General features: G+C 39.3%; 1 protein-coding gene across 3 annotated transcripts in view; it reads left to right on the forward strand.

Moving 5' to 3' along the window:
* The first annotated feature begins 2,029 nt into the window (after positions 1-2,029).
* Positions 2,030-17,792, forward strand: part of LOC113479416 (charged multivesicular body protein 3) — a 34,535-nt gene continuing 18,772 nt past the window's right edge. Inside the window, exons 1-3 of one of the 3 annotated variants that reach the window (XM_026847306.1) lie at positions 2,030-2,167; positions 12,865-12,980; positions 15,115-17,145. In XM_026847306.1, coding sequence (XP_026703107.1) covers positions 2,036-2,167; positions 12,865-12,980; positions 15,115-16,693 — 1,827 coding nt within the window. In that variant the 5' untranslated portion in view covers positions 2,030-2,035 and the 3' untranslated portion in view covers positions 16,694-17,145. Of the gene's footprint in view, positions 2,168-12,864; positions 12,981-15,114; positions 17,146-17,792 lie in introns of those variants that run through there. The other 2 variants (XM_026847307.1, XM_026847311.1) reach the window with 2 other exon arrangements.

Consider the following 17,792-nt stretch of genomic DNA (forward strand, 5'->3'; position numbering starts at 1 on the left):
CCCGCTTTCGCAGGGGGAATGTGTGCAGCCAGCCGGTTTCCCCCACCGAAGGACCGAGCCGCCGGAGCAGTTAAATGGAGGAAGGCCGGGGGAAGCTCGGGGATGGTGACGTTAAGAATCTCGGCGGCGTTTTAAGCCCGAATAGGCTGCGTGGAGGGAAGGCCTTGGTTAGACGGGTCACCGAGAAATGGCTCTTCCCGAGGAGTTACGCCGGGTTGCTGTGGGCGGTTGGGGTCAGGATGGCGAGGTGGTGGTTGCACAGATGAGAGCCAGTGTTGGCTGCCGTGAAAAACGAGGAGGGAATAATCCAAATATAGGCAGTGGATTACTATTTACAGCTGGGGCCAGCTTTTTTTTCCCATGTATTCCTCTCCCTACCGATTTGCTGATTTTGTTATAGGTATCTCTGTCAAGATGGGCAGTGAGGAAAGGAGTGATTTTATAGCTGAGAAGCAGAGGGGATGGGTGCCGAGGAATGCGGTGGTTTTATAAAAGAGGAGCAATAGTAGTTCCTACGTACAAAAAAAATGGCTTGGAAAGAGGCAGGGAGGCATTTCAGAAGTCGGGAAAACCAGGTGAAAGAGGTGGACTTTTGGAGGGTGATGAATGGCGAAGGGTGGAGAGCAGCGGAGATGTAAGGAATGGCATAAGTGTCTTGAAAGTCAGGATGCTGGCCTGGAGCAGTCGGAGGGAGCTGGACCCAAGGACTGGGAGATGGGGCTGATGTAATAGCCGTAGTGCCAGCCAAGCAGGAAAATGTGAGTAGCTGCTTTTAAATCAATGATCGAAGGGCAGCTGATCCAGGAGAGAGAGAGATCACAGCGATTGGGGTAGACAGCGAGGGGGTCAAATGTCCAGACAAAAAAAGAGAAGGATTTGGATGAATATAGTGAGTGCCATAACCTTTTTAAAATATGGAAAGTGTTTTAAATAATTTATATTAATGCTGGGCATTTAAATCTAATTTGCCTTTATTGTTCATTGTTTATTTATGTTGTTTATTTGCTTTGTGGCTCCAACAGTAAAAAGCATTAGGCGATTTCACTTTTGTTTCCAATCACTTTCCCTCCTTGGCTGTCAGGTACTTCCATGATGTCATGATGTTTGGGTTGCAAATGCTGCAGGGAAGTGTTTAACTCCAAACAAACTGTATTAACCCACTTCCTCAAATGTCATGGAAACACTTCTCATACCAACAGGCTTTGCAGCATTTTTCCTTTTTTTTTTTTTTTTATTTTTTAAATTCTATGAATACTTTTGGAAACCCCTTAAGGGTTTTTTTTTTTTTTTTTTTGTATCTTGAAGAAAACAGCATTTCTAGACAGGACTTCATTTCTTCAAGCTTAATAGATTAGTTACTAGAATGCTGGTTGTCATTAACAGCATTTGTAATGATTGTGAAACAGAGCATGAGAAGGAAATGCGATTACAAAGGAAACATTATCAGATGATTTTACTGTGAGCTCTTTACCACAATAGGATTGAAGTTCATGGGAACTTTTTGCAACTGTGCAAACAGAAACCAACGGCTAAATTATTCTACCTGAGATTTTTTTACTTGCAGTGGGACAATCAACACCTTTTTTTGGTACAAAGCTATTGATTGAAATTTTGGAAGTCTGCTTGAATTATCAGTGTTAAAAAGTTGGTTGCTGCAAAATTGCTATCCTGTGAAATGAATTCAAAGATGCATCATTTAAAATTGCTCTCAGCCACAGAGTATTATTATTTTCATAGAGTGAAGCTTAAAAGATGTTCATTTATTCTTTTGTGTACTTGGTTGCATGTGTGGTACATCTGTGTAATCGGAAGCAAAGTGTTCATATATTCTGTAGTCTGACAGCTGAAGACAAATTGTTCAGTCACGTTGCTATAGATAGAATTATAACGTTAAAATTTAGCTACCTTCGTACTGAAAATCAGGTTCTTTGAGCAACCATGCAAAGTACAGCTTGTTGCTAAAATTTACGAAGTGATCTTTCTCGAGTGCCATTTTAATTTAATTTCTCCAATTATCTCTTTTTCAGGAGACCTTATGGAAGGAGAGCTTTATTCTGCTCTCAAGGAGGAAGAGGCCTCTGAATCGGTTTCCAGTACAAACTTTAGTGGTGAAATGCACTTCTATGAGCTTGTAGAAGACACAAAAGATGGGATCTGGCTGGTACAGGTATAGAAATTTGATTGATTATTTATTTATCACATCAAAAATATGTTTCAAAGGAGGGTTTATGAGGGTAGAACTAGTAGTAAAAGCATATAACGGAGATGGTGACAAAGATAAAACTACATCAGGGAGATCATAAGGAATAAACTTGTTCAGAAAAACAAGAAAGGCTGGAAGTGACAGAGTTCCTATACAGACAAGAAGAAAAAAAAAAACCCTTTTGAAAACCAGGTACTTTAGAACCAGAAAACAAGCAAAGCAGCACACATTTAAGTACACAGACTATGCAAGTATTTGGCCCCTGTATTGTAAGAGCTTGTGTAATGTGTGAAGTAGGTGTGTTAAGTGTAGATACACCCAGCTGACAGAGGGGAGGTGCTTCTGGTGTTGCTCTTCCTTTTGGTTCCATTACAGGCTCAGATCCAACCAGTTTAAATTTCTGTTTATCTAAGGGGCTTAGAGCACTTTTAAAGTCTCTTTTGCCTCTTCACAAAAGCAAGATCTCAGTGTGCTACTTCCAAGACTAGCAGGCTGCTTCTACAACATACTCCAGTAGTTCATGCTTCCCCCAAACCTTGTGGGCCTACCGATTTTATAATGTGCTTCCCCAGGGCTGCATGAGAATAAGATCACATTTAGGAAAAGAAAGAAAGACTTGTGCAAATAGGATTCTGAAATAATTTATCATCACTCTTGAGAACATAAGTAATCTAGACTAAAATGTAAAAACGGTTTTCTGCATCAACTTCTCTATTGATAAGAGGGTTTTTTAAGGCATAAGTTCCCTGCTAACAGCTACATCAAGCAATCAGAATTCTCCAGCAGACAATTAATTGTTCAGTTGACAGCTCTTCTGCCTGGTTTGTCTGGTCTCCTCACTTCATGTTTCCTATTTAAATAGATTATCAAGATTTAATGACTTCCTGTTATTAGGCCTGCACTGTCACCACATCAGATCTCATCCTAAAATAGACAATGAGAGGACAGATTACCTTCAGAGTCAAAATGGCATTTGTGTTTTGGGAAAGATGTATTTGCAGTTTATTGAATCTATGTTTCAGGTTTAAATCATACAGAAGGGCATTCTTCAGGCAGAGAGAGTGTTGAAAGGAAGTTTACACATCTCCAAGCTAGTTGACAAATACAAGCATGAATATGCTATGAAAAACCTTGCCTCCTCCCTATGCAGCTCAAAAGAGTAAAATATGGTAGTTCTCTGTTCTGTTGCTTGCAGAATTTTAATCGTAATATATTTTCAGCTAGCTTCATAATAGCAGATCAGATAGGCTGTGTTTAGATATCTCTAGTGTGATGAATGTTGTCATCATTCTGGGAATATTTGCACAGCTATTCAGTTGGTCACAATAGCTGTGGAAAAAAAAATTAGTGGAATTTACTGAATAATTTACTTGCTGAACGCTGTTTGTCTGTTTTTCCACAATAAAAACCACTAGACATGTCAAACTTCTTTTTTTCAGTCTTGCCTTTTGAGTTTTCATCACTGAGTTTTCATTTGCTCCCTTCCCTACCGTAACTCCTGTCTGGATAACTCTGTGCTGGATTCTTTGTGACCTTTCACAGGTTTTCCTGTGCTCTTTTCTTAGACCTCATCCCTCCAAAGCTGCTATTTATCATCGCTTCCCTGTTCTATTCTTGATTACCCTCCCTTGTCCATTTTTCTTTACCATTAGGCACCCTGTGGAAACTTTACAGTGAATTAATTAGCTCCATGCTTAGGCAGGAGACAGTGCAAGAGTGAGGATGCTTCATGGATGGGTTTGGTGACTGCAGACAAGGAGCATTCCCCTGCTCTGTTGTTGCTGCTAGCTGGGAAGCAGAAAGGGTCTCCAGATCCAATTTGGGATCCTGACCCCGAATCTCTGTACTGTGGGGGCTGCTGGAAAGCAGTAGAGGAACAGGCACAGCTTTGGCTCAGCTAGCACAGTGGCTGTTGGTTGAGTTGGTTTTGAAGACTTTATGATGACGATTAGGAGAATAGGGACTCTGAAGTTGATTTTTATTTTCCAGTACACGTAAATGAAATTTCTGGGGTGGCACGGGCTGGTAATGTGATAGCCTGCACTGTCTGCAGAGAATCAAAGGGAAAAGAGAAAGCAATTACTATTTCTTAGGATGTTTGACACAAATTCAGATATGAATTTATCGTTTAGAGCTAGCAAGATTAATTTGTTGAAAGTCAAAGTCCATACATAACGAAACAGTGTTTTGTGGCTTGGTTATTTTCTGGAAATCCACATGCAAAGCATCCAGGTTCAGTGGTAATTTGTTTATCAAGTGTAGCTGTTCACAGGTGCTGTCTGCTCCAATGTGGAGCTTCTGTAGAGCCACAGACAGCAGCATGTTCTTTCTCCTATTAGCTCATGATCTCATCACCTTTCTTTTTATGCCATTCTTCTTGCTTGCCAGCTGCTGTTGTGCACTTCTTTGGCTGGCAAGGAGGATGAGTGGTAGTTTCTAGAGCTGCTTTTCTTCTTGGTAGAGGAGTTAACATGTAACATTCCTGCTTTTCCAGACTCTGCTATGTCTCATGCTCTCCAGTTAGTCTCTAGAAGCTGCTCACATCCAACAATATCATAGTCATTATGACTTTTTAAAACCATACAGTAAATGATCTACAGATAAAAATCCTCCTTGAGTCAAGTTAAAATCTAAATGAATATATATTTTTGTTTTAGAAGTCTCTGCTGTAACACAGTGGGAGAGACAAGTAAAGGGAACTTTCTTCCTGGCACTGAGGCAGGAGGATAAACATTTTTGATCATGTCTGGTAGAGGTGCAGAGGACATTATTACGGATCCAAAATGTTGCAGTCCATTCTGCATCTCGGCTTCTTGTTCAGCTGGTGTAGTCACAGAGCAAAGGATGTGCCTGCGGGATTTTGGTGGTGGTTTGTTCTTCCTTTTGCTTGCATGTAGAATTAAGTAATTTTCATATTTGCCTTTTTAATTTTGCTGGGTGATCTGTTGTTCTTTCTAAGGAAATTAAGTAGAAACTCTCACTGCTTTTAAAAGACATGATTCAGTACTTGTGCCTTTTCCAGGAGCCCTTCAGGATTGTTTACTATAGGATACCAGATTTTAACTTTCAGTATCCTTCTTGAGAGTCTTCATATCCAGTCAAGGGTGCAGAGTATCATCAGCTAGAATGTAATAGTTCTCATACTGCCTGCATATCCGTGTTAATTCATTACAGAAGCTCATTTATTCTCAACCTCTGACTTACTTGACAGAGCTGTTCAGATTGCTACATAGATCGCCCCACCTCCCTCGAGAAACTACACGAAATTTTGATGTGGTTAATTTTTGCATATTATGATGGATGCAGTCTTCTGTCTTTGCCTGTTTTGATCTGATTTCTAACGGTCTCTTTCTCAGACAAGAAAAGCAAAAAATCTCCAGACATCTATAATCTGTATGGATGGATTCTGAACCAGTTGTGAGTTCTTAGGGAAAAGCAACTATGCAGAAATTCAGTTTCATCAGCACAATGCTGAATAATAAACAGAGAATGAGGTATCTCAGAATTAATAAAAGTATGGACAGTCATGTAGAAACTTACTGATGTTATCTGAAACAAGTGGGCTTTTTTCCATGCTTCTAATAATTAACTCACCAGTCCATTTATAACTGATTGTATTTCCAAATGAGAATTGTCCACATATTTTTCCTTCTGTTTTATCTATGGGTGGATAGTTTGCAACATAGCTGTTGATTGTAAAGGGTTCAAAATGGATCATGGTAACCAGATTTGTCTTGGTAAGTTTTGGTCTCAGTAAGTTTATATAAAAGCACATAAGAAGCTTAATTAATAGACCAGGGTTTTTGAACCTTTGTATCTTTGTGGATTGCTTAAAATCTCCCAGTAAGTGCATGGACTCTTTATAGTTACATCAGGCTTTCTTTGCTCATTTACCCTCTGCAGGCACTGTGGAGAAGTTCGTGGACCTCCAGAGGTTCGGATACCTCAAACTGGAAACTGCCAAACCAGACTGACAATTCTCACATATATACAATCTCATTAAATAAGTAAAATTAAATTAAATGAGTTTGTTAAATGTTAGAAATCAGTTTAGCATTTGGCAAAATCATGCAGTTTTTACCGATTCAGTTGTCTGTACTCCTTCATGTGGAGTCTGACTTTTTGAGGCTGGGCAAGGATTGACCGCTCCTGAGAGAACTACCTGTATGTGTGCATGTGTGTAGGAGGAAATGGTGTCTCTTATTTAACAGGTTTTATTCTTCCTGGTGGTTTAAAGCCTGCCACGGTGCCCTAGTGCTCAGAGTTGATGAGCACTTCGAGCTGTTGTCTTTGTGACTAAGCTGTAAAACCAAGTTGTGACTATTCATGTGTATTCAAAATTGTGTGCTTTTGGTATGAGCAGGTGTGCCTGACACCTGGTATCCTGGCTAAATTCCAGTTTAGATAATGCCTGAGCTTCCCTTGGCACTTTCATTTGGATACAATTCTTCGCTTCCTGTCATGGCACATACTCCTAATCCATAAAGGCTGAGAGATGCTGCCAACGTGAATATTTTTCCATGACAAAAAATATATACAAAAACCACATGTGCATCACTTAGCTCGGAGCTTCTGCTGTATTGTGATGATCTCACAATTCTGCCTTTCTGCTCTGATTTCTTTTTTTAGTGTTGTTTCCATCTCTGGTGCAGTGTATCAAACACAAATGGAATGACTCTTAATCAAACTAACAAGGCACAAGGGCTGTCGAACGTGCAAAGCAGACAGTTCATCATGATGTTTTTCCCTTTAGTGTTACCGAGGTTACTTTCAGTTCCTGAGGCCGTTAGACCCAGTAATAACTAGTTTTAAGGGCTGATTTTAAAATACCCTCTTCAGAAAAGCTGTCTGTCAAGGGTGTTCAGGTTCTGTGGGAAGTTATCCTTGTGTATGCTGTGGTCTGCAAAGTAGCCAGGTTGCTGCAAGTTATTGGAGCGGAGGCAACTTGTTAAGAGTATTGTTTTCATTCTGGACAACATACTTGGTCTTGTGCACTGTACATTATAGAGATTATTCCCCATTTAAAAAATACCAGTGAATCCCATTTTAGTATCTTTGCTATCAGGATATATGTAAGCTCCTTCCTCCATCATGCTGTAATTCTTCTTATGCATCAAATGTTTAGTACATTTCTTTCCTCTGTATGCCTTAACTATAGGAGAAAGCAGAGAAAATAATTGAAGGAGCTAAAATTGGTTAAAATAACGAGAGTTGAAATACTGTAAAGTGTTTATTCTGCATTTGTCCATCTCTGACTCATTCTAATGATTTGTGGTACTTGGACATTTTTAGTTGTGAGCAAGGTTCAGAACTCACTGAGACCAAATCTTGTTACTGTGACTTGTTTTGTAGTCTCTACATACCTGTCTAAAAGAGATTGAACAAGATCTGATTTAAATGCATGGAAAATAGGAGAATGCTCAAGTGAGGCTACTGTCATGTCGTGCTCCACTACTGCAGGGGTACCAGAAGAGGAGTCTGACTTCGCTTATTGCATTGTTACAGCAAACTCTTTAACATCAGCAGTGTTTTCTTAGTATATTTTTGAGTTTATGTTTCATAAAATAATAATAATAAAAAAAAAATCCTTAATGCTAACTAGAAATTAAGGAGCAACTGCATCGAGGACAGTTATGAAGTAGTTACTGCAATATTGATGCATCTACTGAAGACACTTTTGGTTTTGGATTAGGCAAGGGAGGCAGTGTCTTGCTGACATTGTCCTATTTTTCCGAGTGTTTATTATCTTTCTGTCTCCAGAGTATTTGCTCTGCAGGCTGTTTGCTTCTCTGCTGTAACTATGACTATTTTAACATATAGATCAAAATGATTCTATTAATTACATTCTCGATTGGCCTCTTTTGGGACAGTTCTATGTAATTCAGAGTCAGGAGAGCTCTGCCAATGCAAAAGCTACATAGTCAAATGCCTGTTGAAATCATCAGGACTTCAGTAATTTCAGTATTAAATGTTCCTAGATGAATTCTATTTTCATTTCGTTTTCTGTGGTATCTGGAAGCCACCTTCTTAGGTATTAATGGAAACTAAACAAGAAAACTCAATCAGAACATGTAGAAATAAAGGAGATTTCCAAACCCCCCGTCTTTCAGATTTTACTTGGCAGATCTCGGTGGCATAGTTTACCTGCAGAATTTCATAATTGTTGGTTGAGAATCTCCTGACCTTTTGGGATATGGTGCAGTCCTCCCAAGTTCACAGATGGAGTACAAAGAAACTTGTGTCTGAGACTTCAGAGGAAGTCTGTGGGTGGATGCTCAGTAAGGTCCTGGCCTTCTCTCCAGCATCATCTTCTGCTAAAGAAGCCAGTAATTCATATGTAGAAATGGTAATTCAGAGCCAGTTTTCTGGCCTGGGTTAGGGGTAGATGAGGGAGCAGACCTGTTTCATGATGTGGGATTGTTAAATGGCAGGGTTACTTTGATCCTGTTGGATTCCCTTAGCCCATTAAGATGATTAATAGATTGAGTTATCTTCCATTGTCTTATTTTGTTGCTCTGAGGTATTATATTTTACAGATTGTGAACATAGTTTATAATAAGAAAAGCCTGAAGGGTTTGTGCTTCTCTAAATGTGGTGTTTGTTTCGCAGTTGTGTGAGCTGATCTCACAAAAAGATACATTCTCCGATGAGCTTTGTCTTTATTTCTTGAAAATGAAATGAAATAAAATGAAAGGGACCTTCTTGATGAGCAAGTTCACCTCTCTGCTAGACTGTGGAATACGTGTTCATAAAATACCTTCCTGTGTCTCTTAAATTTTAAGTTGTCTGAGTGTAATATTCCTATTGGCTGTTCTCAGAAATGTGTATCTGACTTCTGGCTTAAGTGTATTCATGGCTGATTTGTTCCTATTGTGCTTAAATTCATATTGCCCTTTAGTTTCACTGACTGTCTACCCCACTACTCCCATATGCAAGGCCGATCAGCCAGTTTCTTGTGTCAGATACAGTATATCCTGGGCTTTGCTTTTTTTCCCAGCCAGTTAATAGTGATGGCTCATAGTTCCTTTTGGATCAAACTAATAAACCTAAGCCTTTCCCTCCCATCGCTGTTTCTAACTGATGAACTCCCCGAGTGTCCTGTTCATTAATTGAATTCAATTTCATTTCTGACACTCTGCATTACAGGATTTGTGCAGCTCTTCCTGTACAGCGTTATAATCTCTTTTGTACGTAGACACGCTTCCCAGTTTTATGTCATCTACAAATGGCTTTGGGAGGTTGCAGGTTTCTGCAGGAAGGACATTAATAGGAATATATGCTCAACTGAGCTCTAATTTAAGAAGTCTGTTAGCACCTTTCTGGCGTTTTGATGTTTTCTCACTTTAGCCAATTTCTTACTCACTTTAAAACTTTTATTATTTTTTTTTAACTTGCTATAAAAGCTTATCTCCAGTTCTCATTTTTCTCTGTGGCACAGTACGTGATACTCAACCAAGCTACAGACAAGGTCCTACATTCCCTTTCTCTTAACTTGGTTCTTTTCCTCTGGGAAAGATGGATTTTTAACTCTCAGTTTAATCCAGTATGATACATCTTTAGTAATAGCATGCAGGAAAGGGGTGGAAAATTCAACCATCTCTCCACCTTTAAAATTTGTTCTACAGTTTTGCATACTGCTGAGATCAAACTGGTGGGATAATTTTTTCATTTGCTCTTAAATATAGTTACTAACTTGTTATTCTCCTGTCAAAATGTAAATTAGCCTGAGAGCAGTTTTATAAGAAAACTTCACAGGTTCATCTGTGATTTTTGTGTGCTTGTTGTATGACAGTTCTGGGATGGAGATTACCTGCTTGCTCTGATTTAAGTGTGTTAAGGTATTTGAGTTTTGTTTCCATCTTCAGGTCATACAGTCTCTTCCCATAAATTCGCTAACCTGTCTATGGACAGCTATCTCCTCTTCACTGAAAACTAAGACAGAGCATTAATTTCATTTTAAAAAGAAAATTACCATATGTTTCTATCCTGCCTTTGTTGCGTGGTGATCCTGCTGCTTTTCCCCCTGTTCTCTTCTTACTCATATGACCGAAAAACCTTTTGGTGCAGTTTACAATACGCTTCGTATGGTCTAACTCGAACTGCTCATTTTTCCTTACCCTTTTTTTGATTTCTTGCATATCTTTCTTTGATAGCTCTTCCTTTTGACCTTTTTTAATTTCTCATAGATTCTCAAATTATTTCTAAGATCTTTTTGGAAGTGCTTGCTAGGAAGAAGTGCAAGACTTAACAATTTTTTTCCCCTTGCTTGAAATATAAAACCTAATAGCTTTAACACCTTGGACTTGAAGAATTCCAGGCCTCTCCCACAATCATATTCCTGGTCTGCTCAGTCACAGGTTGTTAAGCTGAATTTTTTAGCTTATCAACATTCACACTTCTTAAATAAAATCTGTTAGAAGTGTTTGCAAGTTATCTTTAAATTAAACTGTATTACATTGTGACTGCTTAACCTGCTGTATTTTCTCAGACTCACTTATCCACAAAAGATGACGACTACTTTCCAAAATACAAACCCTTGCCTTTGTGTGGTGAACTCCCAATGTTGTAAGTGGGTGTTGTCTGCAAGGAGCAGCTGCAATGGGCATGTTATTTGGTTTTGTTTTGTTTTGTTTTGTTTTTCCTTAATGACATAAAAAAGCATGAGCCCAGTAAATTTTACAAAGCTACAGTGTGCAAAACCACACTAGGGTTCTCTCTGTCTAGTTACAAAATACAAACTGCTAGTTCTTTCATTGTTCTTCATCATAAATAACTTTCTCCAAGAGGAAAGACTTTTTCATAGGAGGGGGATTATACTGGTATTAAAAAAAATCGATCAGTACAAACAGCCAGATGAAACATACTGGTGACTGTATCTGCAACAAATCTCCTGCTCTTGACACTTGAAGTGAATATTGTAATATCAGACAAAAGAAAGAGCTGAGCAGGACTGGCCCTCCTGCACGTAATGTCAGGATACTCTCAACAATTGTGCTAGGCTTTTTCAGAACACGCACACAGAATTTTGGAAGAAACCGATCTCTCGGTAGTTGTACCAGAGAGTAATCCAGTAATAAATGTTTTATGTTTACTAATAAAACGTAGTGATTCCTTACTATGTTGGATGCATTTATAATGCTGTAGTAGGTGTCTCTAGGAATATGGTCTCTTAATTGAAGTACATGAAAGGAAGAAATTAAAAAAAATCCAAAGTAATTGCTTCAGTTCCATTGGGTGATGTGAAGAAGCCTCAATAATACAGCAGATTTCACCAGCTGGTTGTCTTGGTGCTTGAAGGTTACATTTAGCTAACCAAAAAGTCTTTTTTATGTGATGTGTCTGTTTTGAGAATAACTTGAACGAATCTTACCTAGATCTTCACTTCTTGTTTTATTTAAACATTTTGGACTCAGTGGAATGGGAGTGTAATCTGTAACTGGAGTTTAACTTTGTTTCCCTGTTTAGAAGTTCTGTTAGTGAATTCTCTTAAGTTCCTGAGAGGATGCTACTTACCACAAAGCAGCTAATTTTTTTGGAGTCTCAGAGGCCAGACACACTTTCCAAGTCTGTGTCTCAGCCTGTATATAGAGAACTGTTAATTATGCTGAAAACTGAACTTCCATAGGAAAGCTCACGTTTGAGGTTATTAAGTCAGAAAATGATTGGGAGAAGTTTAATGGCAGGTAAACAAATACCTGTCAAATGGAAGTTTCAAAACTTAATTTAAAAATATACTTTAAGTGGTTGCCAGTAAGACTGCAGAAACATGTGAGGCACTTCTAAAATAGAAACTGTGATGGTTCATGGAATAATGCATGATCAGTCATGTCATTCAAAATTATCTGCCAACTGCAGGCAGGCAGGGTTGGGGTTTTGTTGTTTGGTTGTTTTTGTTTTTTTTTTTTCCCCTCCTTCCCTGTACAGTTGTAAGTCAGAAGATGAGTGCTTATTCTTTGTCATCTCTGTCTGCAGAAGCTTAGGTCTAGGTAACCTGAAGTACTACCTTTATATACTAGGTTAGAACAAATTAGACCTTGGAATATATCACAGTGAATTATCCTGAAATGGCAGATTGGGGCATTGGAGTTGGTGGAGCAGTCACGTAAAGTTACAGAGTGAGTCACTGGCAAAGCTGGAAGGAGTCAGGGTTTTTAGGCATTATCTGGGAGTTTAATCACTAGTTTCCACTGCATAGAAATGGTTATTGGCAGTCTAATCTGGTACCAGGTATATACGTTCCAACTCATTTTACTTGCTGCGAGACAACATTTCTTTGGTATGTTGTAACTTTTCATGGATAACTGTAATAAAATAATGGTCTTTTTTTACTGTGGAGAAGAGGAACCTGCTGCACCCTTTATCCCCTACTATGAACTGGTTAATTATAGTTTTGTTATTTTCCCAAGGTTTACACTATCTTAACAGGTACTTAAAATGATGATGGGTTTTTGTCTTTATGCAGGAACTATATCTCTGTTTGAGAGCTTCATTCTCCAGAGACATTTAGTGTGATTATCGGTTGGTATATACTTACTCTGTGTTCTAAGAGAAGGGGAAAACAGTGTCAAGGACCACTAGATCTCTGTTTTCATGAAACTTGCTCTTTACTTCAGCAACCAAACTTACTGTGATACTAAATTATTATTTCCTTTTGGCAATAGGTCATAGCAAACGACAGAAGCCCACTGGTGGGTAAAGTCCACTGGGAGAAAATGGTGAAGAAAGTATCAAGATTTGGCATACGTACTGGCACTTTTAACTGTTCCAGTGACCCCAGGTATATTCTTAAAGGATTATCTAAATCCCAGGAATATTTTAAGGCTCACTTGTGTTCTGGCAGCAGGGCTTGCTGTGTTGTAAAAGTAGCTATGAGGGAAGGTAGCTTTATTCATGATTTTTATCTCTACTAAAGTCTGTTCAGAATTCTTCATTACATTATTTATCAGCATCATAAACACAGATCTGCAGCTTCCTAAAGCATCATGTGGGAAATACATGATTAGACTATGTAGAGTGTGATACAGAAATGGAAGGGAATGAATGGAAGAGTTTGGCCTTAGAGTCCAGGCATTTGAGGACAAGAACTTTGCTTGCTTAGGACAAAGCCAAGTATATATAGCCCATGTAAGAGAACTATATCAGTTGTAGAGTTGTTGTATTGCCATCTATAAAGGAGAAACACAGGTTAACATGAACCTTGCAAACAGTGCCTCTTCTCAGGATTACTGACAAATCCTGCTCCCTGAGAAATGTGTATATGTTTATATATAAACTTGCACACACCCTTTGACAACATACAGTGTGCTATGCAAGATTCACTGTTGTTTGCCTATGATTTCAAACAAGGAAGAGGAGCAACGCTAAAGCAGCTATTAATAATTCTGTGCTGCTGTAAAAATAATTTTTTTGAACATTTTGTTGGAAGCGTTAGCTTCACATGACTTTCTCTAGAATTCCAGTGGCATGTATGGATATGCACATTTCTTATGCAGTTTAAGGCTTAAATTTTACAGTAAATTTCAAAGTTAATCATAAGAGAAAATTCTTAGACTTGGCAGCGCTTGTGCAAAATAATCTTGTATAATCAAAACACTGGTATTTGAACCTCTTGAAAATTTGGTAGTGTTTCTCTTTGCATAGTTCCTAACCAGTCTTAATGTTATGATCAAGTATTATGTTTTAAATTGATTAATATCTTCCTAGTACAAGAACTGTTTTTTTGAGTAAACCCTCATGAATAGTTTTCATCAGGTTGCAGCCAAAATTCACAATAACCCTGCATGCTCCAGTAGTCAGGATACCTTTATTAGTAGAGTACTATCTTATGGCTCCTTCTAAAAATGTTACATTCAGATTCTTGAGATGGGGAGTTTTAATTGTTTAAATATATGTTGATAGACCAAACCCGATGTAGGTAAGATGGCTAGTGAATGAGGCTGATGGCCCCTGTTTCAGTGTGCAGGGTTCTCAGGGACAGTTTGCATGCCTGTTGGCTGGGTATTGTATTGATTGTTGAAACTTGCCAGACATTTCTTAAAAGGAGGACGAGATAAATTGGGTGGCATAGTGATTGCTGGTAGGAAAGATGCATGAGACGAGGGATCTTCTGAGTCATCAGACTCGTCTCGTAGTTACTGGGGTCTGGACCATGACTCAGGCTTCAGCCTTGAAGAGACGCCTCTTTGAGGTATGGATTGGGAGTTCATCCCATCTCAGCACTCTGCCTGCCAGACAGTGGGGGTATTCTTTCAGCCCGAGTCATCCAGCAGCATGTGTCTGCTTCCCCCTCCGCTGGTTTTGTGGCAGGCTCTCACCACACCTCGTAGCCTGTCTGCATCCTTTCAGAATGGCCCCCGTAGGAAGCAGGCCCTTGCCAGCTTCATTAAAGCAACTGAGCGGACCACTGTCTTGTTAACTTTGCCCCAGTGCTGCTTGGCAAAACTGGGACAGAAGGGAGCACTGGGAAAGTTATCTGCCGGCTTGGGAAAGCTGTGGGACATTGAGTTACACTGTAGTGATTATCTTCTTGGCCAGAAGGGCAATGAAAAATAGATTCTGATACTAAAGCTTTATAGTGAAGAGTCAGCTTTCATGTTTTTCAAATCCAGTTACAAAGCATGAATGACTGTATGGCCTTGTTTACTATAACAACCCGTGAAAATTAACACCGTTCCTCTTGCCATTTTATGAATACGTGTATCTTTACAACATTTCTGTAAGATAGATAACAAATGTATTTTAAGAATATATACATTTTGCCAGAGAATATTGGGTGCCCATATTTCCTACTATTGTATGTAAAGATTCCCAGGTGCTCAGCAGGTCTCATTTTTGGGCTTGTAACAGAAATTTAAGGACTGTAGCTCCAGGGTTGTGAAACTCTGTAATCTAACCTGCCATTTTCTTTGTAGATACTGCAGGAGGAGGGGTTGGCTGAAATCCACCCTCATTATGTCAGTTCCACAAACCAGTACCTCCAAGGGAAGAGTAATGCTCAAGGAATACAGCGGGCGCAAGATCGAAGTGGAGCACATTTTCAAATGGATCACAGCCCATGCTGCTTCTCGAATCAAAACCATCTACAACTCTGAACATTTAAAAGAAGAATGGAACAAAAGTGACCAGTACCATGTGAAAATATACCTGTTTGCCAACCTCGACCAGCCTCCGGCCTTCTTCTCTGCACTAAGTGTGAAGTTTACTGGAAGAGTAGAATTTATTTTTGTGAACGTGGAAAACTGGGACAATAAAAGTTACATGGCAGAAATTGGTATCTACAAGACACCATCGTACATACTTAGGACTCCTGAGGGGATTTACAGGTATGGAAATAACACTGGTGAATTTATATCACTACGTGCCATGGATTCCTTTTTGCGCTCGTTACAACCAGAAGTTAATGATTTATTTGTTTTAAGCTTAGTTTTGGTTAATCTGATGGCTTGGATGGACCTGTTTATTACACAAGGCGCTACTATAAAGCGTTTTGTGGTTCTTATAAGCACTTTAGGGACGTATAATTCATTATTGATTATTTCCTGGCTACCTGTGTTAGGTTTTTTGCAACTACCCTACTTAGACAGTTTTTATGAGTACAGTTTAAAACTCTTCAGGTACTCTAACACAACTACTTTGGCTTCTTGGGTAAGAGCTGACTGGATGTTCTACTCTTCACATCCAGCCCTCTTCCTCAGCACGTACCTTGGTCATGGTTTACTAATTGATTACTTTGAGAAGAAAAGAAGACGCAATAACAACACCGATGAAGTAAATGCTAATAATCTGGAGTGGCTGTCAAGCCTGTGGGACTGGTACACCAGCTACTTGTTTCATCCTATTGCTTCTTTTCAACACTTTCCTTTTGACTCGGATTGGGATGAAGACCCGGATTTGTTCTTAGAGCGGTTGGCCTTCCCCGATCTCTGGCTTCACCCTCTGATACCAACTGATTATATAAAAAACTTACCGATGTGGAGGTTTAAATGCCTTGGCGTCCATTCTGATGAGGAAATGCTGGAAACCTTTCAAGACAGCGAAAGTGACTCTGACAGTGAAAACAAAGAGGTCTTCAGTAGCGAAAAAGAAGGCTTGGAGGACGATGAGCTAAACACATTTCATAGGCGCAGTGAGGGAGAGCCTCGGTGCGGTGCTGAGACCTGTTCATGTGCCAATAAATATTGTCATCAGGAGCCATACGAACGGAAAGCCAGATCGTATGGCTCGTACAGCACCACAGGTGACATGGAGCCAGATTGGTCAGCCTGGCCCTCTGAGATGTTGCACTGTACAGAATGTGTCGTGTGTCTAGAAAATTTTGCAAACGGTTGTCTGCTCATGGGCTTGCCGTGCGGCCATGTGTTCCACCAGAATTGCATCGTGATGTGGTTGGCGGGCGGGCGACACTGCTGCCCCGTCTGCAGGTGGGCTTCATACAAAAAAAAGCAGCCATACACACATCCACAGCCTTCGTCGAATGATGCCCCATCTTAGCTCTGTGCTGATGTCCTTTGTAAGCTTTCAGGATATTACTGCTTGCCTTTTAAATGTTAGTCACTTAAAAGATTATGTGGTTTGAAGTTTTAGTTTAAATGTTAGTGCAGTGAACTAAAATATACATGATGCTAACGTTAACGACAGAATCATTTGGTTGCCTTGTATGTTGAACGGAACGCATACTTACCGTACAATAACTTTTTCTTTTCAACATCTAGAAACTTGATGCTGTTTTTGTAAGCACAAAAATCAAGCCTACAACAGAAACGTATTCCAGCAAACGTTTACAAGTCAGGATGTGGGTGAAATTGAAATTCTAATTGGAGACAATTGCTTAATTTAAGTGTTTCTTATTTTAGAGTCTGTTCAGCACATCTTTGTTGAATAATGTATGTTGTAAGACAGTACCATTTAAAAATAAATCAGTGAAATAAATTATTTTAAAAGGAGATTTGTAATGTTAATTGTTTTGATAAATATTTTGTGTGTATGGTTACAGATGTCTTGCTGGTCTGATTTATCTGTGAAGACAATAAAAATATGACACAACTTTTGTGACTAATAAATCATCTCCTAGTGATGCAGGAATTCATTGCTCCAGTGTTATCCACCGGCCAAGCAGAAGGCAATGGTGTTTCACTGGGAACCGCTTCCTTCGTAAGTCGTCTGTGCTGAGGTGCTTCTCTGCTTGACCAGTGGTTTTCCAGTTGATTACAAACTGCTTTATGAGACAGAAACCCTCTTCTATCAGCTATCTCTCCAGCACCCTCATCTGCAGACATCTAGGAAGACTTTAGGGTAGCCCCTCTACAGCCTCAAACCATTGTGAAGGACCAGAGTATTGTCATGCAGTGACACAGAAGTGGCTTGTAAAGGTAAAAACTGATAGATTTCCAACTGCTGCTGTTTTGAAGTGATTCCTGATTTCTTGGAGAAAAGTGATAGTTGTTGGATGCCATAAAAAAAATTAGTCCAGTGTCTTCTATTTCAGCAAGAAACTGGTTTTGGTTGTACCTTTCAGAAATCATCTGGCTGAAAATATAGAGAGGAAATGGTTGTTGGAAAGAAAAAAAAAAAAAAAAAAGGGGGGGGGGGG

This window comes from Athene cunicularia (genome assembly GCF_003259725.1).
Source record: "Athene cunicularia isolate RWA chromosome 4 unlocalized genomic scaffold, athCun1 chr4_part1, whole genome shotgun sequence".
Taxonomy (NCBI): domain Eukaryota; kingdom Metazoa; phylum Chordata; class Aves; order Strigiformes; family Strigidae; genus Athene; species Athene cunicularia.